The 26,044-nt window shown below is 43.2% G+C and overlaps 1 protein-coding gene across 7 annotated transcripts in view; it reads left to right on the top strand.

The window, feature by feature from the left end:
- Positions 1 to 12,065: 12,065 nt before the first annotated feature.
- EZH2 (enhancer of zeste 2 polycomb repressive complex 2 subunit) overlaps positions 12,066 to 26,044 on the top strand; it is a 56,575-nt gene continuing 42,596 nt past the window's right edge. For 2 of the 7 annotated variants that reach the window (XM_025291746.3, XM_025291749.3), the window contains exon 1: positions 23,612 to 23,744. In XM_025291746.3, coding sequence (XP_025147531.1) covers positions 23,719 to 23,744 — 26 coding nt within the window. In that variant the 5' untranslated portion in view covers positions 23,612 to 23,718. Of the gene's footprint in view, positions 12,193 to 23,611; positions 23,745 to 26,044 lie in introns of those variants that run through there. The other 5 variants (XM_025291748.3, XM_025291744.3, XM_025291747.3 and 2 more) reach the window with 4 other exon arrangements.

Genomic DNA, 26,044 nt, shown 5'->3' with positions numbered 1-26,044 from the left:
GATATACCACATTTGCTTTATCCTTTCTTCAGTTGATGGACATTTGGGTTGTTTCTACTTTGGGACTATTATGAACAATGTTGCTATGAATGTTCATATACAAGGTTTTGTGTGGCTATATGTTTTCATTCCTCTTGGCTGAAATGAAAAATATGCTTCTAGGAGTGTAATTGCTGGCTCATAGGGTAACACTTCCTGATTTACATTTTGCAGAGCTGACAGACTGTTTTCCAAATGGCTGCACCATTTTACACGGCGCCAGCGATGTCTGAGGGTTCCGATTTCCTACCTCCTTGCTAACACTTGTCATTGTCTTTTTTTTCCATCGTTGTCATACTAGTGGGTGAGAAGTGGTGTCTCATTGTGGTTTTGATTTGCATTTCCTTAATGATTGATGATATTAACCATCTTTTCATGTGCTTATTAGCCACTCACATGTCTTCTTTGGAGAAATGTCTATTCAAATCCTCTATTGGTAGGGCTTCCCTTGTAGCTCAGTTGGTAAAAAATCTGCCTGAAGTGGAAGAGACCTGGGTTCAATCCCTGGGTTAGGAAGAGCCCCTGGAGAAGGAAATGGCAACCTACTCCAGTATCCTTGCCTGGAAAATCCCATAGGAGGAGAAAATCCCATAGACAGAGGAGCCTGGTGGGCTGAAGTCCATGGGGTTGCAAAGATTTGGGCATGACTGATCGACTAACACTTCATTTGTCTTTCTGTTGTTTATACCATTTGGGATTTTTTTTTTAAATTGTTGAGTTGTTAGAGTTCTTCATATATTATGGATACACCTCTTTCTTCTTCGTCAACTGTTTTCACCTGGCTTTTGGGACATGACACTGATTTTCCTCCATCATTGTTTACTCTCCTCAGTCTTCTTTGCTGGCTCTTTCTCTTCTCCTTGATCTTAAGGAAAACTTATTATTGAAAGATAACATATAAATAGAAATGGCTTAAATAATTTTCACCAAGGGAATGCACTTGTTTACCCAGTGCCCAAATCAAGGAGTAGAACATCCTGAGCACCTAGAAATGACCCTCCCATTCTCCCCAGTCACTAGCTCACCAGGGATGACCAGCTGTCCCGACTTCTAACATCATGGGTAAGTTTTACTCATTAAGGAATTTCAAATAAACAAGATCATATGGTACAAATTCTTTTTTAATGGCTTAGTCACTTGTATGTAGTTGGAGATTGTTTGTTTGCATTGTTGTAGGGTAGTCCATTCTGTAAACTGACCACAATTTATTCATTCCACTGTTCATGGACATTTAGATATTTCCAATTTGTGCCTATTAGTCATGGCACTCTTTTTAACATTCATTTTTTACATAATTTTATTTGCTGATTTATTTTCAGCTGGCTCGCTCCTCATTGCTGTGTGCAGGCTTTCTCTAGTTGCGGCAAGTAGGGCCACTCTCTGATTATGATGCGCAGACTTCTGCTTGTGGTGGCCTCTCTTGTTGTGGAGCATGGGCTCTAGGGTGCTCGGGCTTCAGTAGTCATGGAATGTGGGCTCAGCAATCACGGCTCCTGGGCTCTAGAGCACAGGCTCAATAGTTGTGGCACACAGGCTTAGTTGTTCTGCGGCATGTGGGATCTTCCCAGATCAGGGTTGAACCTGTGTCTCCTTCAAGGGCAGGCGGATTCTTTACCACTGAGCCACCAGGGAAGCCCTTGAATATTCTTGTGCACGTGTTTTGGTCAATATACATACACACGTACATACCTGCCAGATGAAGACCTTGGAGTAGAATGCTATTTATTGAGTATTCAAGATTTGTTCAAACTTTGCAGCTGCTAACCTTTAATTTTCCAAAGTGGTTGTACCAGTTTATAGTCCTACAGTCCTGATTCAGTGTATAAGGATTTTGGTGGTTTCACATCCTTGCTAACACTTGGTATCTTCTGTATTTCTTTTTGTTTGAGCTATTCTGGTACGTCTATAGTGGTATTACATTATGGTTTTATTTCCATTTCTCTGGTAAGTAGTGAAACCGAGTACCTTTTTATACATTTGTACATTTACTCTTTCTGAGTGCCAGTGTAAGGTGGGTTGTATTTGATCACGTTCTAACATTTTGTCTTCTTTTTCAAATTGTCTTGTAGGAGTTCTTTATATAATCTATTGACAAGGCTTTCGTCAGATACGAGTATAGTGGATCTATTATTTGCCCTGCCTTTTGAATATCTTAATGTTGTCTTTTGAAGAACAGAAGTTCTTAATTATAATATAGTTAACTTTATCTTTTTTTTTCATTATGATGAGTACTTTCTGCATCTTGTTTAAGCACTTTATGCCTACTTCAAGATCATAACAATGTTTCTCTGAGTTTTCTTCCACATTTAAATCAGTAACCCATCTGGTAAGAGGTAGAGGCCAAGATTTCTCCCCCTGAGGATATCCACAACCAATTGTTGAAAAGACTTGCCCTTCTCTACTGCAGTGCCTGGTCACCTCTATTATAAATCAGGTAACCTTTAGGTATGGGTCTATTTCTGAACTGTTTATGTTGTTCCTCACAGGTCCATTTGTCCATCTTTCTGTTAATATCACTGGCTTAATTACCATAGCTTTGAAAAGCTAGGTTTTGATATCTGGCAGTGAAGTCTCCAGGCTTCATTCTTCTTCAAGATTGTCTTGGCTCTTCTCAGCCTTTTGCATTTCACATATATTTTAGAATCAGCTTGGCAAGTTACACACAGAGACACAAACACACTCACACCCCCATAAACCTTCCTGGGATTCTGATTGGCATTGTGTTGAATCTAGGCAGTTTCTAAGTCACAAAAATGACATTCTATTTACTTAGGTCTTTTAAAAGTTCTCCTCAATATCACTTTATAATATTCAGTATATAGGTTTGGTGCATTTTCATCAGAGAAGGCGACGGCACCCCACTCCAATTCTCTTGCCTGGAAAATCCCATGGACGGAGGAGCCTGGTGGGCTGCAGTCCATGGGGTCGTGAACGACTTCACTTTCACTTTTCACTTTCCTGCATTGGAGAAGGAAATGGCAACCCACTCCAGTGTTCTTGCCTGGAGAATCCCAGGAACTGGGGAGCCTGGTAGGCTGCCGTCCATGGGGTCGCACAGAGTCGGACACGACTGAAGCGACTTAGCAGCAGCAGCAGCAGCAGCAGCATTTTCATCAGATTTACTATTAGGTATTTGTTTTTCAAAAGGTAAATGGTTTTACTTTAAGGGTTTAATTTCCTGTTTCTTTATTGTTGGTATATAGAAATTGATTTTTGTAAACTAACCTTGTATCCAGTGACCTTGCTAACTTCACTCATTAATCCTAATATCTGAAGATTATTTTGGAGTATCTATGTATACAATCATGTGATCAGTTTTGTTTTTTCCTTTTAAACTCTTATCCCATGTTCTCTTTCATATAATATATTTTAGTCTTTATTGATCATTTCTCTTGTTATAGTCCAAAGTCAATGGTAAGTAAGAGTTATCAGTTCTCAACTTCCCCAAATCCTCAGTCCTCCTTTGTAGGACAAATTTCACATTTGTAAAATGATATTTTGCCCAGGGGTCATTTGTAATCATATTTTGGCCAAGTGTTCCTCAGCTTCATACTTGGATTCCTTTAAAACTCCCAGATAATTTCTCAGTTCAGTTCAGTTTAGTCGCTTAGTTGTGTCTGACTCTGCGATCCCATGGATTACAGCGTGCCAGGTTTCCCTCTCCATTACCAACTCCTGGAGCTTGCTCAAACTTGTGTCCATTGAGTCAGTGATGCCATCCAGCCATTTCATCCTCTGTCATCTCCTTCTCCTCCTGCCTTCAACCTTTCCCAGCATCAGGGTGTTTTCCAATGAATCAGTTCTTCGCATCAGGTGGCCAAAGTATTGGAGCTTCAGCTTCAACATCAGTTCTTCCAATGAATATTCACGACTGATTTCCTTTAAGATTGACTGGTTGGATCTCCTTGCAGTCCAAGGGACTCTCAAGAGTCTTCTCTAACACCACAGTTCAAAAGCATCAATTCTTTAGCGCTCAGTTTTCTTTATGGTCCAACTCTCATATCCATACATGACTACGGGAAAAACCATAGCTTTGACTAGACAGACCTTTGTTGGCAAAGTAATGTCTCTCCTTTTTAATATGCTGTCTAGGTTGGTCATAGCTTTTCTTTCAAGGAGCAAGTATCTTTTAATTTCATGGCTGCAGTCACTCTCTGCAGTGATTTTGGAGCCCAAGAAAATAAAGTCTCTCACTGGTTCCATTGTTTCCCCATCTATTTGCCATGAAGTGATGGGACCAGATGCCATGATCTTAGTTTTTTGAATGTTGAGTTTTAAGCCAGCTTTTTCACTCTCCTCTTTCACTTTCATCAAGAGGCTCTTTAGTTCCTCTTTGCTTTCTGCTATAAGGGTGGTATCATCTGCATATCTGAGGTTATTGATATTTCTCCCGGCAATCTTGATTCCAGCTTGTGCTTCCTCCAGCCCGGTGTTTCTCATGATGTACTCTGCATATAAGTTAAATAAGCAGGGTGACAATATACAGCCTTGACATACTCCTTTCCCACTTTGGAACCAGTCCATTGTTCCCTATCCGGTTCTAACTGTTGCTTCTTGATCTGCATACAGATTTCTTAGGAGACACGTCAGGTGGTCTGGTATTCCCATGTCTTTAATTTTCCACAGTTCATTGTGATCCACACAGTCAAAGGCTTTGGCATAGTCAATAAAGCAGAAGTAGACGTTTTTCTGGAATTCTCTTGCTTTTTCTATGATCCAAAAGATGTTAGCAAATTGATTTTTGGTTCCTCTGCCTTTTCTAAATCCAACTTGTACATCTGGAAGTTCTTGGTTCATGTACTCTTGAAGCCTTGCTTGGAGAATTTTGAGCATTACTTTGCTAGTGTGTGAGCTAAGTGCAATTGTGCAGTAGTCTGAACATTCTTTGGCATTGTCTTTCTTTGGGATTGGAATGAAAACTGACCTTTTCCAGTCCTGCAGCCACTGCTGAGTTTCCCAAATTTGCTGGCATATTGAGTGTAGCACTTTAACAGCATCATCTTTTAGGATTTGAAATAATTTCTAGATAATTTCTAGATGGCCTAAATGTTTAAATCTATTTTAATCTATCCATTTGACTTGATCAAATTTTGCTTATAATTGTCAATGTAAAATGGTAAGAGCCTAATCAATTTAGCTGAATTTGTGTTTGAGATAGTGAGGAGTATCAATATAACATGGCTGAAATTTCGGGTGGTAGAGGTGTGAGAGAGAGAATTGATGTGACAGCTTGTTTCAGGCAGAGCAAGAGACGAGAGAAAGAGGTGGGGGGTGGTCCTAATTACAGAAGTGACATCCCATTCCTCGTGTGGCCATATTCTATTAATTAGAAGTGAATCAGCCAGTGGGTCCAGCCACACTCAAGGGGAGATTGCACAAGGGTGTGAGCAGCAAGAGGCGGTAATGACTGGGAGCATTTGAGAGGCTGCCTGCCACCTCCCCCTCTGGCTTTCTTGAGGTGACTGTTTCAACCTTGCTCTGCAAAGGTCAGCCTAATTTAAATCATGACCAAATTATGCTATAATTTTTAATTAAGCTTGCCCTCCGTGCCACACTTTCCCCGGCCTCAGGCCTGGGTGTCTTCCAGCCTGCAGTACAAGGCCACTCTTGTTCTTTATTAGAGGTCATCTTTCTGAGGCCTCCAGTTGCTGCCCCTCTGTTGACAAGCTTAAATCTCTCACCCAGATTTTATATCCTGTGGCTCTTCATTTGTCCTCCAAAAACTTAGATTTTTCATTTATGCTCTGTATTCTCTATGTCTAAAACCAAAATAATCAGTTTTCTACTTCTGTTAGGGCTGAGACATTAAGACCAAGAAGGGAGAGTTGATAAAAATGCAAAGCTGGAATATAATGGCCTAAACATTGTCTTTTCCCCCCTAACAAACTGCATACTCATATACATACTGCCTCTTCTCAGTCAGGTCATTAACAACGGGTGTCTGTTGCAATCATAGGGAAACACCCACCAGATTCACTGAGCCCACACCCATACCTGCATTGGCGACCATGTAGTTTGCCGTCTGTTCTGGCCATGACCCAGCAGAGGCCAAGTCCTCCTCTCAGGCTCCAGGACTCATCTCCTGTCACCTGGTCTGGACTCCATCTAACACCCCAGGATTTTGCTCCAGCAATACACTTTCTTTCCTGAATCATCAGTTTTCTCATCTTCACTAGATCTTTCATCAGGATACCAATGTGGTATTTCTCTTAAAGATCTGAAAATCTTTCAATCCCACTTACTGTTCTAGCTCTATTTTCTCTCCTTTTTTTAGTAAAGTCCCTGAGAGAGTTGGAGACAATTGCTATCTCCAATTTTCATTTGCTACGAAATCCACTCCAACCAGTCTACTGAAAGTGTGCTTTCAGCGTCACCACTGACCTCCATGTTGTTAAATCTGAGGGTTAAGTCTTGGACATCTTACTTATTGTGCAACGATTACTCTCCTCTCTAAGACACCTAGGCATCCAGGCTGCCACACTTTCCCACTTAGGGCTTGTTCCCTCTGTCTTCACTGGTTTCTCCTCATCACCACAAACGTCACAGTAGAAAAACAATGTTCAACTTTTCTGTCTGCCCTTATTCCCTTGGTTTTAAACACCATTTTTTTTGCTGATGACTCCTGAACTTCCATTCCTAGGCACAGCCTTGCCCCTAACTCCAGACTCATGTAATGAAAAAAATTTTTTTTAATAACAGAAATGGTATAGGGATTTCCCTGGTGGTCCAGTGGTTAAAAATATGCTTCCAATGCAGGGGACACAGGGCTGATTGATGATCAGGGAACTAAGATTCCCACATGCCACGGGGCAACTAAGCCTGGGAGCCACAACTGGAAAGTCCGTGTGCAGCAGGAAAGACCTAGGGCAGCAACCCGCCCCGCCCCGCCCCCTGCCAAAATGCTATAAAGATGACTCCAGAGCGAGAACATCTGAATCTAACAGGTGCTGAAAGAACTTACTGGGCTTCCCTCATCTGACTAAAGCAAGGGCTTCATGCGAGTCAGCCACTGGTCCCCCACTCGCCGCCCTACCCTTTCCCCAGCAAGTCTCCCATCAGGGAGGTGACTTACCTCAGGCACTGGGACATTCCAAAAGAGAAAAAAAAGACCATTTAAACAAGCCTCATCAAAACCTCCATCCTTGAAGGACTTAACCCTCCCCTGTGCCCCTGCCCTTTGTTAAGCTGGTATATAAACCTTTACCTTGTGCTGTTTGGGGAACTATTCTCTCTGTAGAAGTCCTCCTGTAGGCATAGTAAAAATTTATCCCGTTAATCTGCTGTCAATTAATTTGCTGGGACTGGTAACCCAGTCCTAAATTGGTAGAGGACAAGTGTTTCCTCCCATCTGTAACTCACCACCTATTCGATATCTCAATTTGATCGAAAACAGGCATCTCAGACTCACTCTGTCCCAAACTAAACTCTGATCTTCAAACCTCTACTTGGTCCTACTGGCTGTTCTTTCCAGACATACCTGGGATCTGCCACTTCTCACCAGCTCCCCGTCACCACTTTCTTCCCCAGTCATGGTCTTTTCTTGCCTGGGTTATTACAACAGATCCCTGACTGTTCTCTCTGATCTGGCCCTGCTCCACTTCGGACTACTTTCAGCACAGCAGACAGAAGGATCTTGTTTGAATGATCAGATCACATTTCTGCTCCACATCTTCTCACTGAAGTAAAGTCCTCACAGTGGTCCACAGGCCTGAGAAGAGCTGCCTGTGTTCCCCCACCTCCTACTTGTCTCCCCCCACACCCCCCAGAACACTGGGCAGGCGCCCACCTCAGGCCCAGGTACCTGCTGTCCCTTCTGCTTTGAACATCTTTATCAGGAAGTGCTGCTTCACCTCCAAGTTTTCCTTTTTTCAGTCTTCTTCTTTTATAAATGTTGATTCTGACCATTTTAATTATTTATTTATTTATTTATTTTGGCCATGCCATGGGACACTCAGGATCTCAGTTCCTCGACCAGGGATTGAACCCGTGTCCCCTGCAGTGGAACTGCAGAGTCCTAAGCACTGAACCAGGGAAGTCCCCAAGTTTTTCTTCAAATGTCATCTTCTCAGTAAGACCTTCCCTGACTAAGCGGTTTTAAAATGGCAGCATTTACACTCACTCCTGGGAAAGATTGAGGGCAGGAGGAGAAGGGGACGACAGAGGATGAGATGGTTGGATGGCATCACCGACTCGATGGACATGGGTTTGGGTGAGCTCTGGCAGTTGGTGATGGACAGGGAGGCCTGGCATGGTGTGGTTCATGGGATTGCAGAGTCGGACAGGACTGAATGACTGAACTGAACTGAACACCCACTCCTTCTCTCCTTTCAGGCTGTTTTTCTCCATTGTACTTGCCGCCACCTCATATCCTGTATAATTTATGGTTTGTTTCTCTCCACTAAGGCAGGGACTTTTGTTTTGCTCACTTTTATTTCTAGACCCCAGAACACTGCTTTCACATAGTAAGCCCTCCATAATACTTGTTGGATGCAAGGTGAACAAATGAAGGTGTGAGAAGTAGATACCATTCGTGGGCTTGAAAGGGAAGTTCTGTGATGCCAATAAACCTTAATTTTGCACTTGATCTTCTCCTGTCCTCCCCTGGAAACCCTGATGATATACTGTGCACAGTGGTGGGCCCTGGGAGAACAGCAGTGAATAAGGTTGAGCTCTGTCCTGACTTCAGAGTTTAATTCTCCACTTTTTGGTTTTACCCTGTAATAGTGAATCTCTCTTTAACAGAGGACATAATGACCTGTCATTAGGAGCATGCCTGTCATCTGAGCATCTTCACAGAAGTAAAAACGCTTGGTGACTCTCACTGTTCACGTCTACCTTTGTGTTCAGCCTGGCTTTCTGCTTCACCTAGGTCCCTTTAGTAATTTGGGGTTCACACCCAATAATTGGGGGTTCACACATGCTTTCTTCTTTCCCAGCTTGAAAATCTTTAGATAATTTTTCTTAGTATCAAAAATGAAATACTTCTTCCAACTTTCCTGTATTTGTGAATACAAAAAGTTGAGTTGCACGATAACATATGTCCTCCATATATAATGAGGTCTTTTGGCAATGTTTTCAATGTATCCTCTTTTTTTGCCACACTGTGACCTAAAACATCTTGCTTAACTGGATAATGTTATCCCTGAATTAAGACTATTGTAATCCACTGGCACCCCCACTTTCTGCTCCAGGTTAGCCTTCGTATTATATTTAACATAAATATGTATTGTAAATATAAATTCTACAATATTGGTTCTCTCAATTTGCTCTCTCACTCTTTGCCAACTGGAGTTCTCAGCTCTACTTATACTCCACCTAATCCTGAGGATTACATGTTCATTCTCAAGTGCCCTCACTCCCATCAATCTAAATCTTATGCTTTCTTTACAGTCTGGCTAAAATATCCTTTCCTGAGGTATTTTTTTGGGGGGGGGACATCTTGATCCAACATCATTTCTTGATTCTAAATGCCTTAGCAACTCACATGACAGTTCATGCTATGCTGTGTGTGTTTGTATATTGCTTCAGTTCATTTCAGTTCAGTTCAGTCGCTCAGTCGTGTCCGACTCTTTGCGACCCCATGAATCACAGCACGCCAGGCCTCCCTGTCCATCACCAACTCCTGGAGTTCACCCAGACTCACGTCCATTGAGTCGATGATGCCATCCAGCCATTTCATCCTCTGTCGTCCCCTTCTCCTCCTGCCCCCAATCCCTCCCAGCATCAGAGTCTTTTCCAATGAGTCAACTCTTCGCATGAGGTGGCCAAAGTTACTGGAGTTTCAGCTTTAGCATCATTCCTTCCAAAGAAATCCCAGGGCTGATCTCCTTCAGAATGGACTGGTTGGATCTCCTTGCAGTCCAAGGGACTCTCAAGAGTCTTCTCCAACACCACAGTTCAAAGGCATCAATTCTTCGGCACTCAGCCTTCTTCACAGTCCAACTCTCACATCCATACATGACCACTGGAAAAGGATTTGCTTATAGTCTCTGCTAATGTAATTTCCTTTATCTTTCTTTAAAAAATGCCCACATTATTTTAATATGAGGTAAAATCAATAATTTGATAAGTGATTTAGGGATGAAGTTAACTTTTGAGATTTAAATGGTTAAGCAATTGTAAATTAGTGGTCTAGATGGAAGTGGTCTAGATGGAAGCCTTGTACCATGGGCTATGAATGTCTGTCCAGTATAAGACAGATGGAATTGTTACATTAGCTTATAGTTACATCTCAGATGCATAGGGCTTCCCAGGTGGCTCAGTGGTTAAGAATCCACCTGCCAACGGAGGAGAGGCAGGAGACTCAGGTTCAATCTCTGGGTCGGGAAGATGCACTGGAGAAAGAAATGGCAACCCACTCCAGTATTCTTGCCGGGGAAATCCCATGGACAGCCTGGCCGGTTATAGTCCATAGGGTGGGCAGAATCCGATACGACTGAGCAACTAGGCACACACACACTCAGATGCATAACTTGCTTTTGCCCTGTTATCATTTATTCATGCTTTTATTTGGGCACATGATTGTTTCCTATCTTTTGATTTCCTCACTCCAGTATTCTTGCCTGGAGAATTCCATGGACAGAGGAGGGCGGCAAGTTACAGTCCATGGGATCTCAGAGTCGGACACTACTGTGCGACTTTCACTTTCATACTTTAATGTGAGGAACGGAATGGTGATTTAGGAAAGGCGGTAATTAATGGGTTAAATGACTGTTCAAGTCTCTAGGAACACAAAGCGAGCAACTAGTTATTAAAAATCTTAGTCATTTAAAAGTTAAGTAAAATACTGAAAGCATGATTCCGTTAGGCTTTTAACTCGAGCTCATAGGTGACCATCTTCCCCGCCCCGCACGTGAACTCTCAATATGGAATCTTGCATCCTATTAAAAGAAAAATCGGAATAATCTTAACTTCACTGCCAGATAAATCAAAAGGGGCGACTGTATCCTAAGTGGAATAGTACTAACTCCTCTGGGTCGAGACAGGCTCACCCCATTATCTTTTTTAATACTTGAAAAATGCTGGAATCTTAATACTTTGTAGAGAAGTTAGCACGAGGGACATGAACAGCACTCATCCTTAAATGATTTTTAACGCTGACACGTGCTTGGCACTACAAACACTGGAAAGGGTCTGAACAAGGCGCTCTGAATGACAAATTTGAAATAATCGTGACTTCTCTTCAGGATTTCTAAGGCGATGGGCACTGTGGGATCGACTAGCCAAAGTCCAGTGGGACCTGAGTCGGGCCAAGCGGCCGAGGGGCGGCAGCAGACAAAAGTTGCCGGCAGGGCGCTCCGCTCTGCTCGGGGGACGGCGCATCAGCCACGCCGGAGCTCGGGAGGCTCGCGGCTCCTCGCCCGAGACCAGCCGGGCTGGAGGTGGGGCCGTAGAGGACGTCTGGCCGGCAGACCGGGCGCCGTGGACCCTCGTGTCCGGCGCCTCCCGCCCGCCGGCCGGCCGCCAAGGCCTCCGCTGCGCGCGCGGGGAAAAAAAGCGCGGCGGTTGAAACCGTTACCACCCCCGAGTTTTGAACTGGTTCAAACTTGGCTTTTGGCCCCGCCCCGCCCCTCCGGCCCGGGAACACCGAAACGGCGGTTCCCGCCAAGCGCCGCGAGCGCGCCGTCCCGCCCTCCGGCCGGTTCCCGCCACCCCGCCCAGCCCGCCTTCCCGCCCGCGATTTGGGGATTCGGGCTCCGGAGGCCCTTCTTCCCCGAACGCCGACCCCGCCGCCTTCCTGAGAGGCGCCGGGCGTTCGGCGAAAAGAACAAAGAGCCGGCGCGGCGTTTCCACTCAGGCGGCAGCGTCCCTCAGCGCCTACCCGCCCGCGCGCACGCGCCGCCGGCCCGGCCCGGCCGAGTCCCGCGGGCGCCTCTGCGTGGGGCTGGCTCGGCGCCTCCGAGCCCGGCGGGCCCTGTGATTGGACAGGAGCCCGCCTCGCGTCCCGCCAATCGGGGCGGCGCTTGGTTGGACAGGGGGGGCCAAATAAAAGCGATGGCGATTGGGCTGCCTGGTTTGGCGCTCGGTCCGGGAGCGTCCGACACCCACTGGGACGCAGAAGGCGGTGGAGCCCCGGCGGCGGCGGCGGCGGCGGCGGCGGCGGCGCGCGGGAGCGGCGCGCGGGAGCGGCGCGGGCTGGGGAGCGGGGCGCAGGTAACGCGCCGCTGTCGGGCCGGCGGGCCGGCCGGCCGGCGGGGCTCCAGAGCTCGGCGTGGGGCGGCGGCGGCGGGACATCCCCGCTGCCGCTCAGCCGGTCCGGGTAATCCCCCCCTGAGCAGGCTTTCCCGGGGAGCCTCTGGGGCTCGTGGGGGTGAGAAGAGACCTCCCCTCACCCCCCTCGGAAGGGGCTGTGGGTCCGGGCCGAACCGCGCGACCCCCGCGGGCGGGCTGTGTGGGAGCCAGAGAAACCTGAGGCGGGAGCCCGGGCGGGCGCCGAGCGGAGGGTGTGTGTGTGTGTGTGGGGGGGGGTTCCCTCGCGCGCCCGCCCCTCCCGAGTCACCGGGGCCGGGCTGGGGGCGCTCGGGTGCCCGGGGAGGGCCGGTCGCCTGAGCCCCGGTCTCCTTTGTGTGGAGCGGCGCGGCGGCGGGAGCGCCCGGGTGGGACGGGACGCACACAAGTTGATGGGACCTCGGCGCCGAGTGCGCACTCACAGACAAAGGACGGACTGTGTCTCGAGGGAGCTCGGCGCGAGTCAGGGGCAGTGACACCGGGGCCTGACAGCGGGCGGGAGAGGGGGCGTGGGGAGCGGGCGGGCGGGCTCGGCCCCACGCCCCCTCCCCGCGAGCGCGCAGGCTCGGCCCGGGGCCGCGGGGGCCGGGACGGCGCGCGGAGACCGGACTCGGGCGGCCGCGCCTGCTGACATTTCCGCGGAAAGCCGGCCCGGGGCCCCGCGGCCCCGAGCCCCGCTCGGACCAGGCGGTCCCCGGCCGCCTCCGTCTTCTCGGCGGGGCTCTCCGTTAAGTTTGAGGGACGGGTCGCGCTGTTCTCTACCCCCGCGCCCACCTCCGTGGTTTTGTTCGTTACGGAGGGCTTTCCGTCGAGTTCACGCGTCCTCGTGGGTCCCCCACCCCCATCTCCGCTCCCCCAAAAGTCGGTGCCTCAGGGTCACTTTGTGAAGAACGGGAGGGATCGAGAAGCGCGGTATTTTGGAAAACTTGGTGAACTCACTCCTGGTGAATCTCCACTTTCTGAAGAATCATCATCTTACCAAAAAAAAAAAAACAAAAACAAAAACCAAAAAACCAAAACTGTAGATGCTGTTTTGGCCAACTCGTGTGATACAACTGAGACTGGCGACAGGTGCTAACGAAATCAGCTGTCATTTAGAGGAGAGAGTGTTCCCCAAATCCCTAGGGGATGAACGGGGAAGAGATGGTAGAGTTGGTCCAAAGAAAACGCTTATGCTATATGTGTGTTTGGATGGTATGGTTAGCAATTTCTCATTAATTGGACTTGTTTTCCGTGAACAATAGCTTTGTTGAGTCAGAAAAGACTGGCTGCAGAAATGTTCGTTGCCTAAGAAATCGAACGTGTGCTGTCCGTAGTTAAGCTAAACTTCTTTGTCGCACAGGATCTGTAAAATTTTAATTCATTTGGAAATAAAGATGTCTTTGGTATTTAAAACTTTTAAATGCTGCAGGGTTTGCTTGCTGGGTTTTAAAGGTCGTTATCAGATTAATTTTGTGGCGTTTCAATGTCACACAAAAACAACATTTAAAACAACAGTTTAAAAAAGCTTTTAAAAAACACTAATGCTAACAACAGGTGAATGTAGTCTATACTTCCAGCGGGGTTTGAGAGCGAGCCGGTGGGATCCTAACTCTTAGATCACTAGGGAGCTAGGGGGGTTGGTTGTGGAGTTTATTTTCTATTACTTTTCATGACCATTAGCAAATATTTTATGTTTGGAGATAAAATGTAGATCAAGTGTGTAATCCTAACTATTGATCATTTTATTTGCAAGAAAATGAAAGTATTCAAGATACATTTTAATTTCCTTTTCCTATTCCCTAAAGTTAGGAATAGATGGGGTTCTAGTCTTAGATATAAAGAATCCTATTATTCTCTTTTTGGAGGTGTGTTAGAGAATGTAATGTTTAAAGTCTCGGAAACACTTAGGAAAATGGCATTTTAAATACTAATTTTTGTGGAAAGTGAATATTCAAAGGAATGAAATTTAGAAACACTTAGGCACTCTTATTTGCATTGTTTTATCTGTTGATCTAATGTGCAACCTTCTATTTTACGGTTTCAAAAAAATGGAGACAAAGAAATGTAGTGTAAGTCTTTATTGCTCATTTTGCAGTGTTTGACATCACTGAACTGACATTCCAGGTGCTGTTCCTAAGTATTGTCTACATTTATATTAGTTGTTGGTAATTACAAAAAGTCCTACTGATAATCTTGCCCATTGTTATGAGGTGAGCTAGTTATGCAGATTTTGGCAGAAATTTGAATCTTTTAGGACACAAAATTCCAGTTTTCCCCATCTCGTGTACATTATATTTGATAATTACTTGCCACAAGATTTTGTTTGAAAAGGTTTTGGGGGGAATTGGTTTTAAATTTTTTGGATTTGAATTGAGAGTGTATTTAGTTTAAGTAGCAGTGATAAAAAACCACACTTGTTGATTTAGTGCATTTAGGCAAAGAAAAAAGCTCAAATTCGTTTATACCAGCTTTGCCTTACATGCATACGTAAAAGTCGTTATCTTTGTATTGACCACTAAAAATGTGTAGGCAGATTTCCCCAGGTCACATGGAGATTTTCCAGTATATCCTCCATCCTTTGAGCTGGCATGCTCCAGGAGTCTGAATTAATTTCTGACTTGGCCTAAAGAAGTGATTAAGAAAGTTGATCTGCTTTTTAAAAACTAACAGCAAGGAAAAATCCTATGATGAGCTAATGAATTCTGGAGTCAGTTGGAAATGATTTATGGATCTGCCTTGCAGTCTTTGTCCATGCAAATGAAGAAAACATTTTCGGTGAATGATGAATTCTACGTGGGCAGGTGAAATGTGCAGTTTGGGGAGAGCAGAAGAGGAACAGCTTATTAAGGTCAGAGAAAGCTTCACCTGCTGGAGGCCTTCCATGTCTCTTCAAGGGCTTCGTTGGTACCTTTACTATAGCCTGTATCCAATTGAAATCACTTGCTGGTGCATCCCTCCTTTTACTCTGAAGTTCCTTGAGGCAGAGGCTCTGTCTTAGTTTTCTTTGTGCACCTGAGTTGCTAGAGAGCAGGGATTAATAGTTGAATGAATAAAGGAAATCCTGAAAATGTAGGGAAATATTTTGACAAAGCAACTTGCAAAACAAACAGGATATATTCATGTTGTGAAGAGCTTTGGAAGGTATTTTTCTTCCTGAGTGGCAGTGGTTACAACGAAAAATAATTATCAAGGTGTACAAGTTCCATGGTTTCTCCTAATTATTAACACCCTAAGATACTGAAAATCGGATGTACTTTAGATGTAACCGTTGGTTTTCGTATTTGGTGTTTCAGGCAGCCAGAGAGAAGCTTGATGGATCTTCTGGATATACCTGGCATATAGTATGTGCTTAATTTGTGTTGAAATTGATTGAGTTGTACCGAAATTTAGGGGACAAATACATCTTTTAATCAAAAGGGGTTTAGTTACCATTAATAAGTTCTTGATTGGAATACCTTGAGCTAGGTTTTGAAGCTAAAACTGAAGAAAGTAGTGTAATTACAGATTATTTATTGGGATGCTCTTCATCATTCTTTTAAGGTGATAAATGTAGTTGTAAATCCAATAATATCTCAAAAGGCATAGCTGATAAATTTGTAAGATGGTTGCACTGTTTTTGTCTTGCCATTGCATCGCTCTGTGGTGCAAAAATATGACAAAATGAAGTGAAAAACAGACATTAATATTAAAGAGCCTACTGTTTGCCAGATGCTTCATTCGTTTGCTTGGTTTGTTTTTTATTGTGGTAACATTCACATCAGATGCTTTGTTTTTAATTCTTGTGAAAACCACCTTGCGCTCATCAGCAGAGGTTTGGATAAAGGAAACATGTTGTATATATACGATGACATACAATGGAGTGTTCAGCTATTGAAGGAATGACATACTGACACATACAGTAACAGGTGAAACTTGCAAATGGTGTGCTAAGGAGAATAAGCCAGACACACAAGGAAACAATTCTATGATTCCATTTATAGGAGGTAGCTAGAACAGGCAAATTCACAGAGACAGAAGGTAGAACAAGGGGTTATCAGAGGCTGAGGGGAGAAGGGAATGGGAAGTTAGTGTTTAATTGGGACAGAGCTGCTATTTGGAAGGTGAAAAAAGCTCTGGACATGGAAGGTCAATGTTTTGAATGTGTTTAATGCGGCTGAATTGTGTGCTTAAAAATGGTTGAAATGGTAAATTTTATGTGTATTTTACAGTTAAAAGAACTTTAACAGCAGCAGCACACTCTGCAAACATTTACAGATAAGTAAGCTTTGGTGTAGAGGGTTAAGAATTTGCCCAGGATTATCAGCTAGGAATTTGCAGGCAGGATCCAAACTTAGATTTTGTTTGGCTCCTATTATCAGCTTCATGTTATCTACTTGTCTTCTCGATGATTGAAGACAATCATGGCTTCCAAGAAGAATGAGTTTATTTGAATCAATCAGAAAATTATATTTAAAAGTAGATAAATTGTAGTTCAGACTGAACTGAACTGAATTGTAGTTTTATGGGATCTGATGTCCCAGACTAACTAAAAGATGTCTTTGTGGATTTTTTTTTCAGCCAGAATTCTAATAGAGTGCACTCTGGGGAGGACAGGAGAGCTTTGAGTGTGGTCTTTGGAGCCATATAACTTGGGTACCCTGTCACATTGTCCTTGAAGTCTAAGTTCCCTGTCTGTAAATTGGTGTCTTAATGATAAGCATTCATTCCATAAGGTTGTGGAGAGGATTAAATAAATGAATACATGTGAAGCCCTTAGAACTACACCTGGCACAAATTGTTTAATAAGTGAGTCTTAGTAACTGTGCCAGTATTATTTTTTAAAGACTAGATGTACTTTCTCGTTCATGGAACTAAACACTTCCCAAACTTAAATATCTGTATATAAAGAAAATGCCACATATGATTTATCTGTTTACTTCTAATTGTCTACTGTTTAAAAAAAACAGACAATATGTATTCAATTTAAAATACATATTTTAGATGTTTATCAAGTGAACATTTCTTGACCCCCTGTCACCCCATTCCGTCTCCCGTAACAGTTTGCTGTGTATTCGTCCCAAACTTTCCAGTGTATTCACGCGAATATATTGATTTGGCCAAAAAGTTCCTTCAGCTTTAAGAGTGAAAATAAAGACACATTTTTCCATTTTCATCAAGGACTTTTTTGAACAATGTATTCACCATTTTGTTCTACTGCCTTTTGCTATTTTTCAGGCAGCTTCATAGTTCTGTTTCCCCAAATCTTTTTATCTTTTTGAATAAAGAACTGTTCTAGGTGCCTTTTATTGTCTTCCAGGGAATTGAAATTTTTTCCCTTAAGAGAATTTTGTGAAGACGGAAATAAATGGAAATCCAAAGGTGTAATGTCTGACGAATAATGGTGGATGAATCAGAACTTCCCACCCAAGCTGTAACAGTTTTTGCCTGGTCATCAAAGAAACATGTGGTCTTGGGTTATCCTGACGGAAGATTATGGTTTGCTGTTGACTAATTCCAGACGCTTTTTGTGGAATGCTGCTTTCAATTGGTTTGATTAGGAGCAGTGGGTGTGTGTGTGCTTAGTCGTTAAGTGGTGTCAGGCTCTTTCTGACCCTGTGGACTGTAGCCCATGAGGCTCCTCTGTCCATGGAATTTTTCAGGCAGGAATACTGGAGTGGGTGGCCATTTCCTCCTCCAAGGGATCTTCATGACCCAGGGATCGAAGTTGATTCTCCTGCATCTCCTGCGTTGGCAGGTGATTACCACTGAGCCACCTGGAAAGCCAATTGGGAGCAGTACTTGTTGGAATTATTCAGTTGCTTTTCTGAAAGAAGCTCATGATAGAGGACTCCTTCCAATCCCACCACATACACAACTTCACCCTTTTTGGATGAAGATCGGCCTTTGGTGTGGTTAGTGGTGGTTCATTTTGCTTGCCCCATGATCTCTTCTGTTCCACATTATTGTACAGTATCCACTTTTCATCCCCCGTCACAATTTGTTTTAAAAATGGAACGTTTTCATTATGTTTCAGTAGAGAATTGCATATGGAAATATGGTAAAGAAGGGCCTCCCCTCCCCCTTAAGTGGAACCCAAACATCAAAGCGATTAACATAACCAAGCTGGTGCAGATGATTTTCAGGGCTTGATTTGGGTATTTTGAGAATATTGACTCTCTCTCAAGTGGTATAACATTGATCCTTCTCAGTTAACATCTCGATTTGATCACTGTCAACTTCATCTGGTCTACCAGACAGTAGAGCATTGTCCATCAAGAAATCTCTAGCATGAAACTTCGAAAATACCTTTTGATATGTTCAGTCAGTCACAGCACCATCTCCATACACTGCACAAATCTATTTTTGTGTTTCAGTTGTGTTTTTGCCTTTTCTTGAAGTAATAAAGCATAGTTTGCTGAAAATATTCCTTTTTTCTTCCATCTTCAGTATTAAAATGGCTACATAAAAATTCACCAATTTTGGGACTTCCCTGGCTCTTCAGTGGTTGAGACTTTTTCCTTCCAGTGCAGAGGATGCAGGTTCAACCCCTGGCCTGGGAGCTCAGATCCTACATGCCTCGGGGCCAAAAAAACCAAATCATAAAACAGAAGCAATATTGTAACAAATTCAATAAAGACTTTAAAAAATGGTCCACACAAAAACATCTTTTATTTAAAAATTGACCAGTTTTGATAAGTTTTTTTAAATACACACTGATATGAGCGCTGTCACAGTACCATCTAACAAAATTGTTTCGAATGAAGTTAAGAACAACTAAGCACACTGCTAGAGCCAGAACGGACTTTTTGGTCAACCCGATATATTTATACGTGTATTTATGTATTTTACACAGGCAGGATTAAGTTATTTTGATATAAAACAATTATTTTAGGTCAGTACAGAGGTCTGTTTGATTTTAAAAAGCTGGTATTTCTTTAAAGCTTGCTCTGTAGTTGACACGGTTTTAAGTGCTTTCATTTATTTTACACGGACACTGTAATAACAAGAGATGGAGGGATTATGTTCCTAGTAAGTGGTAGGTTACCGATTTGAATTTAGGTATTTGGGCTTCAAAGCCCTGATTTCTCAGCCTGGGGGTGTATGTGCACGCGCTTGTTTTTTGTTTTCATAAGGCCCTGTGAGCTACCAATGATTTTAGCATTTCTTAAAAGAGTTGTAAAACAACAACAAAACCCCCCAAAGAATATGCAAGGCGACTGGCTGTGTTCTGCCAAGCCTCAAGTGCTTAACCACGTGGCTCCTTGCAGAAATGTACTGCCCTTTGCTCCAGGTTCTCAGGCTGTTGTTGGGTGGAATACTCCTTGTACCGGCTTCTGTGTCGTCAGGCGATGAACCAGCTGTCTGTGTGGGTGCTGTGCTTGCCCTCAGGGGGGAGCATCCTTACGGAGCTTTGAACTGCATGACAGCTTTCTAGAGGAAGAGCCGATGGTTCAAGATTATGCATGTTTCAGGTTTTAATAACTGTTGCCCTGTTGTTTTCTACAGAGGTGAGTCCGTTTTTTGGGGGTACAGAATCAGCTTTACTGAAGTGTAGTTTATATACCTTGGGATCCACCCGTGTGGAGGGTATAGTTGGAAGAGTTTTGCCAGCTGTAAGCATCTGTGTGACTGTCGCTTCAGTCACGATGTAACCTTGCTGCCATTGCAGAGCTCTTCACGCTCCTTTCCCATCATTCTCGCAGCTGATGATCCGATTTCTCCTGTTCCGGAGTTTCATGTGAATAGAATTACGCGGGATATACTCGACTGTGACTGGCTTCTTTGATCCAGCATGTTCTCGAGGTTTATCTGTGTTGTTGCTTGTTTCAGGAGTCACTATTTCTCAGTAGTAGTCACTGTGTGAACATCTTATGCTTTTTTTCACTTCACTACTTGCTGATCGGGCTGGTCCCTTTTGGCTTTTGTTATAGTAAATCCTTTGTGACCATTTGGGCAATCTTTTTGTGGATGGATCTTTTCCTTTCTCTTGGGTAGACTTGTAGTTGGATTGTGGGGTCACTTGGGAAATACTGATTTAGCTTCATGAGAAACTGCCAGGCCATCTCCACAAGCGATTGTGCCATCCTGCGTGGAGTCAGGGTGGTGTCTGCCTGGGACCTGTGGTTCTGCTGTCTTCACCAATGTCCCATGTTGCTGTTGCTTAAGTCACTGGAATCTAGTGAGTGCTGAGTGTCCTTTTGTGGTTTTGATGTATATTTCCCAAGTGTTCATGGTGCTGGATATCTTTTCACATGCTTATCGGCCATTTGTGTGTACTTTTCTGTCAAACCTTTTGCCCATTTTAAAAATTGGTGTTTCTGTATTCTGGGTACACTGTCAGATGTATGTATTGGAAACGTTTTCTCTTTAATGTTTTCCAATTTTTTTCTCCAAATGTTTTCTCTAAATTTTCCTCTTTGATTTTGTGTATTTTTGACAATATATAGATGAAGTTAAGTAATAACGCTAGAAGCATAGTTGTTTAAATTCAGTAAAATTGTGTGAAAACAAATTTGTTCTTAATTCACAAGTCATTTAGTTCTTGGTATAACACAGTGTCATGTTTGTAGAAACAGGAACGTGAAAAGGATATTATTTATCTTGAGGTGTTAGGTATGTGAGTTATGTGGCATGGAGAATTTTAAAATTTGAAAGTGATATTATTTAATAATTCTTTAAATTTTCATTTGGAGTAGTTTGGACCTTTTCATTTTTTAGTGAATTAAAAATTTGCTTTCATTTTCTTCAGAGGATAAATGGGGATATTAAAAGTGACTTTGATCTTAGAATCTGGTTATGTAGAAGTGATAATATAATTGTCAAGCTTGGTCTACCTGTTTTGATAGTGAAGTAGTTTTTTGTTGTTGTTATATAATCAAATGGTTTTTCAGATTATATATACTTGATTTATTCGCTGCTTTATTTCTGCAAAGTATCAGTTCTTTTGCTCAACACCTGATTTACTCCCACAGTAATTTTTAGTTTTTCTTCACGGTACAAAATAATGTCTTTTTGACACTTTTTTAAAGCTTACTAGAAACATCTTGAAATGCTATGTATGAATTTAGTGTGCATAAATGCAACAGAGGGATAAAGACCATCCTGAGATGGTCTCCTCTTTAATAAAGAAAAAAAATAAAAAAGCGCCAGGGCTTCTGGGTGTTGTACACCTCTGCAGGTGGGTTGTCTTCCATGGCCGTCGATTCCATGAGAAACTCCCGAAGCTAGTGTTCCAGGCTATCTCAGAAACAGCCTGAGCTTTCTCAAATAGTCACACGGTGAACTAGCTGTTTTTTCAGGAGTTTTCTTATACTTCTTCCCTGTTGAGCTCAGCTGGTCGTCTTCCTTGTCTCCAGGAAGCCTCATGTGGAGTCTGTGGTCTGTCCTCTTTCCGGAATCCCTTCCGTACCGTTGTAGCATCTCAAGCTGCTGCTCAGCCTTTCTCTCCCTGCCCTTCACTCAAAGCTCTGGTCTACTCATCTGCATGGTAGAGGTTAGAAAAAAGTCTTGTACATAGCAGATAGAAATAACATTTTGTGAAATTGATTTAGGACCAATAAAATTGAAAACTTCAGCCTCTCTTCTTTAGCAGCAACTCAGTGAGTAATTATTTAAATAGCACCCTACCCTTTAAAGCAGAGCCTTCAGAAGTCTGTCTCAAAGTCTGTGTATATCACCCAGGGAACTTTGCTACCTGCTGTCAGGTACTATTATGCAGCTTTAATTTATGTATTTAATATACTCTTGATTAAAGTTAGCTTGAGAAACATGGCAATAAGTGAGGAATATAAAATAATGATTCTTCAAATTTATCTCAGGATGGTCTTTATCTCTCTGTTGCATTTATGCACACTAAATTTATACATAGCATGTCAAGATGTTTCTAGTAAGCTTTAAAAAAGTGTCAGAAAGACAGAACATCATGACTGTTTTATCCATTTTAGTGCCTTGGCTTTTGATACTAAAGACCAAGTGCTTTGTAAGCAAAACACAAAAAATGACAAAAGCCTAGTTGATTTTCTTTAAGCATTGAAAGAATCTTGATCATCGTTAAAGCAGCTCTTGTATGTTTTTGATGCTGGCGCCTGTAGTGAAGTTTCACTATATGCTGTTCACAGGTGTGTGAGTAGCTATCGTGTGCTTCCAAGTCATGGAACTAGCTATGGTTTACTTCAGGCCTGCTCTGTGCCTGATTATACATGCAGCTGTAAACCAACCATTTTACTTTTGAAATTTGTTGAAAGTCATACATTATAATTATGCTAAAAAAAATATAGCATTTGCTGAATGAGAATATAGTTATCTGTTCTTTGAATATTCTAAAAGATTCTATTAGGATGAATTTACCCACTCCAGTATTCTTGCCTGGAGAATCCCAGGGACAGAGGAGCCTAATGGGCTGCCGTCTATGGGGTGGCACAGAGTCGGACACGACTGAAGCGACTTAGCAGCAGCAGCAGCATCGATCATCTTTTAACAGTATGATGATCATCTAAAAGTAGTTGTGTTTCCTTGGCAAGTAGCGTTCGTGGATCTCCACTGCCAAGTGACTGAGATGAGCAAACAAACTGAGCAGGTTGTGATTGTTGGGGATCTACCGTGTACCTTTTTTCATAGATAAAGAAATAGGAACTTGGTGGAGGTAAGTAACTTGCCTGAATTCATACAACCAGGAGGACAGAGGTCCCTTCGAGGATAGGATTTTGCTGCTTCTAGGCTTCTTAGCTCAAATACTGAGATGCTAGGTGCTTCGCTTCTGTAGGCACTTATGTCTGTTTCTCTGGAGACTGAGAAATACTGGACTTGAGTTCATATTACCTTCACAGGTGATTGTGATGCCTCCTAGCTGGTATTTGAGTTCTGTGCACTTCTCCCATTCCTAAAACATCTAATGCTAATTATAAGCTGGTTCCCTGGTAGCTCAGAGGGTAAAGAACCTGCCTACAGTGCAGGAGACCTAGGTTCTATTCCTGGGTCAGGAAGATTCCCTGGAGGAGGGCATGGCAACCCACTCCAGTATTCTTGCCTGGAGAATCCCCATGGACAGAGGAGCCAGGTGGGTTACAGTTCATGGGGTCGTAAAGAGTTGGATCCGACTGAGTGACTAAGCACAGCACATGATGTTATAGTAATAAAATAATTAAATAGACAATATAGTTTGGTAACACATATTGGAAATATCATTGGTTATAAATAATAGTTGAAGGGTTAGGCATTTTCTAGTACTTCAGCAGTATATTTATATTTATCTTATATATCCTATATATATCCTATACCTTAAGTATAGGAAAGTCATGAAAAGACTTAGAGCTCATCATGACCCCTATCTGCTTTACTTCCATGTTGGCACGAAACTACTACTTTTCTAAGCAAGAGAATGAATTTCAAGGTGGAGATGAGCCCCAGGAGTTTCTGAAGGGTCTCTGAGGAGTCTTGTCCACGAGCTAAAGAAATGGCACTGATGGACATGTTTATCCCCTTGTGGTGGACATGAACCCCAGTGCTGAAATCTCCAGGTAAGGGTTACTTGATTGTAGAACACCTGGAAATTCTGAGAGTCTGTAAATACTTGGGGATTAGTAGTTTGAACTGCCAAGTCCATTTTATGATACTGTCTTCGAATATAGAGGAAACTGGGGGACTTGCCTGGCAGTCCAGTGGTTAAGGCTCTGTGCTTCCATTTCAGGGGACACAGGTTCGATCCCTGATCAGGGAACTAAGACCCTACCTGCTGTGTGGTGCAGCCAAAAAAAAATATATATATATATATAAAAATATATATATATATATAGAGAGAGAGGGAATTTTGTTTGGGGATTAAGACATAGAGTCAGTGTCTCAGGTGACAACAATATGTTGGCAGAATCACCCGTGGAGAGTTTCTAGGAAGGTATTGTATCGCAGAAACCTCTTCAGGCCCCAGAGCAGCCCGTTTTCCTCCAGTGTGCGCACAGACCACCGTTCTTTGAGCACAGTTGCTGGTTTGCACGGGGGGCTCGTGCTGTGTGGGAAGCACTGGCAGCCGCGTGCCTGACTGGTGGCGGGGCCTTGCAGCGCCGGCCGGGGTGGCAGCGTCCTGTCACCCGGCCAGTGCTCACCGGGGTGACTTACCCAACGTGGGCTTCTCTGAGAACTTTCCCCAGTGTGTGTTGGTAAACGGGCACTGGATGTTGGCTTATTTGAGATATGATTTAGAGCAGACTTCTCTAAGGAAGGATCAAAAGGAGTTCTGCAGACATGCGTACCCCACGTCCCGTCCTTGAGTTACCGGGAGCTGTGTGTCAGTTTTAGTTTCTGGTGCGCCAGTTTTTGTTGTTTCCTCTCCCACGGTGTCTCGGTGGACTGAGTAGTACCTAACAGAAGAGAGGATTTTAGTTCATGAAAACAGGTTTTGTACAGTTTTCAAAGAAAACTTCACCCTCTCGATGTCAGTTTAGCTAATCAATCTGTTTTATCTGTTGTCCCAGCAGACTGTTTAAGACCTTTATGATAGTTCAGTTTTCCACTTGGTGTAAATTTATATGCCATTTCTTTTCTAAGACATGTCTGTGAATGGATAGGATTTTCGAATAACACAGGAATGCTGGTCTGTAGACTCCGGGGTTTAGTTTACTCTTCTGCTGAAAGGAAGATGATCTGACTTTTGTAGAAAATACATTACTGCAGAGTCTACTCACTTTTGCTGAAACAATCCAGTTAATGTTTTCTATCATTCACCTAAGATTGCTAAATTACTATAGTTTTCCTGTGCCTTTTTAGCTGGGCTCAAACCAGGGCTACAAATGTGATCTGGATTTTAATTTCTCTTATCACTAGTCATGGCACATTTGTTTCCTAAAAACTTATTGATACAAATGCCATTCACAATACTTTTTCACCTGTAGTTGTATGTACTAGTGATCATGTGTACTATGATCTGCTGAAGTTTAGGCACTAAGGAGCCTGTTGTATCTTGCAAACTTGTGTCTCTTGCTGTGTTAGGCACTTTCAGAATGTTTTATAAATTGATTTTGACTGGTGGATAGTACCTCTATTCCTGGCTTTCCCAAGTCGTTCAAAATGAAGTTTCAGAAATTTCTTTTTCGTAAATTTTCACAAGTGTTTTGGGAGGACTGTTTGGATGCAGCAGTAGTGAGCTTGTGTTATTTTTGTTACTTTTTTCTCTCTTTTAAATAAAAACAGAGGCATGCTAGAAAGTGAAAAGGGACAAGATATTTACTTTTATCTTTCTCTTACGTGGGTAGGGCAAAGTGTGAGTGATGTGGGGAGTTGGTCAGAAGGGTAGGGTTGTTTGGGGGAAGCTAAGTGGGGGATTAGAAGAGAGACAGTGACCAGGGATGATACCTTCCTGTGAGGGTGAAGGGTAAGACAGATGGATGAAAGCAAGCAATTTTTAAGACAAATTTTGTTAACGTTAATCCCTTAATTTGGCACAGAGGTATGGCAGCCTTTCTTTTGAATTCTATAGTTGACAGCTACAGCGAAGTATCCCTCGTTAAATATTTTTAACATAGATTTAAAAGTTTTTTATTCATTTATTGTTGGCAGTGCTGGGTCGTCGTTAGTTGTGGCAAGCAGGGGCTACGCTTGCCGTGGTGCGGAAGCTTCTCTCATTTTGGAGCACGGGCTCCAGGGCGTGTGGGCTCAGTAGTTGTGGCACGTGGACTTAGCTGCCCCATGCGTGGCATGTGCGATCTTCCTGGACTAGGGATCAAACCTGTGTCCCCTGTATTGACAGGCAGATTCTTGACCACTGAATCACCAGGGAAGCTCTCACAGAGATGTTTTGTTTGCCTTTTTTTTAATTGCAAAAAAT

This window comes from Bubalus bubalis, chromosome 8 (assembly GCF_019923935.1).
Source record: "Bubalus bubalis isolate 160015118507 breed Murrah chromosome 8, NDDB_SH_1, whole genome shotgun sequence".
Classification (NCBI taxonomy): Eukaryota; Metazoa; Chordata; class Mammalia; order Artiodactyla; family Bovidae; genus Bubalus; species Bubalus bubalis.
Note: the sequence above shows the minus strand (reverse complement) of the source record. Positions and strands in the feature narration are given on the sequence as shown.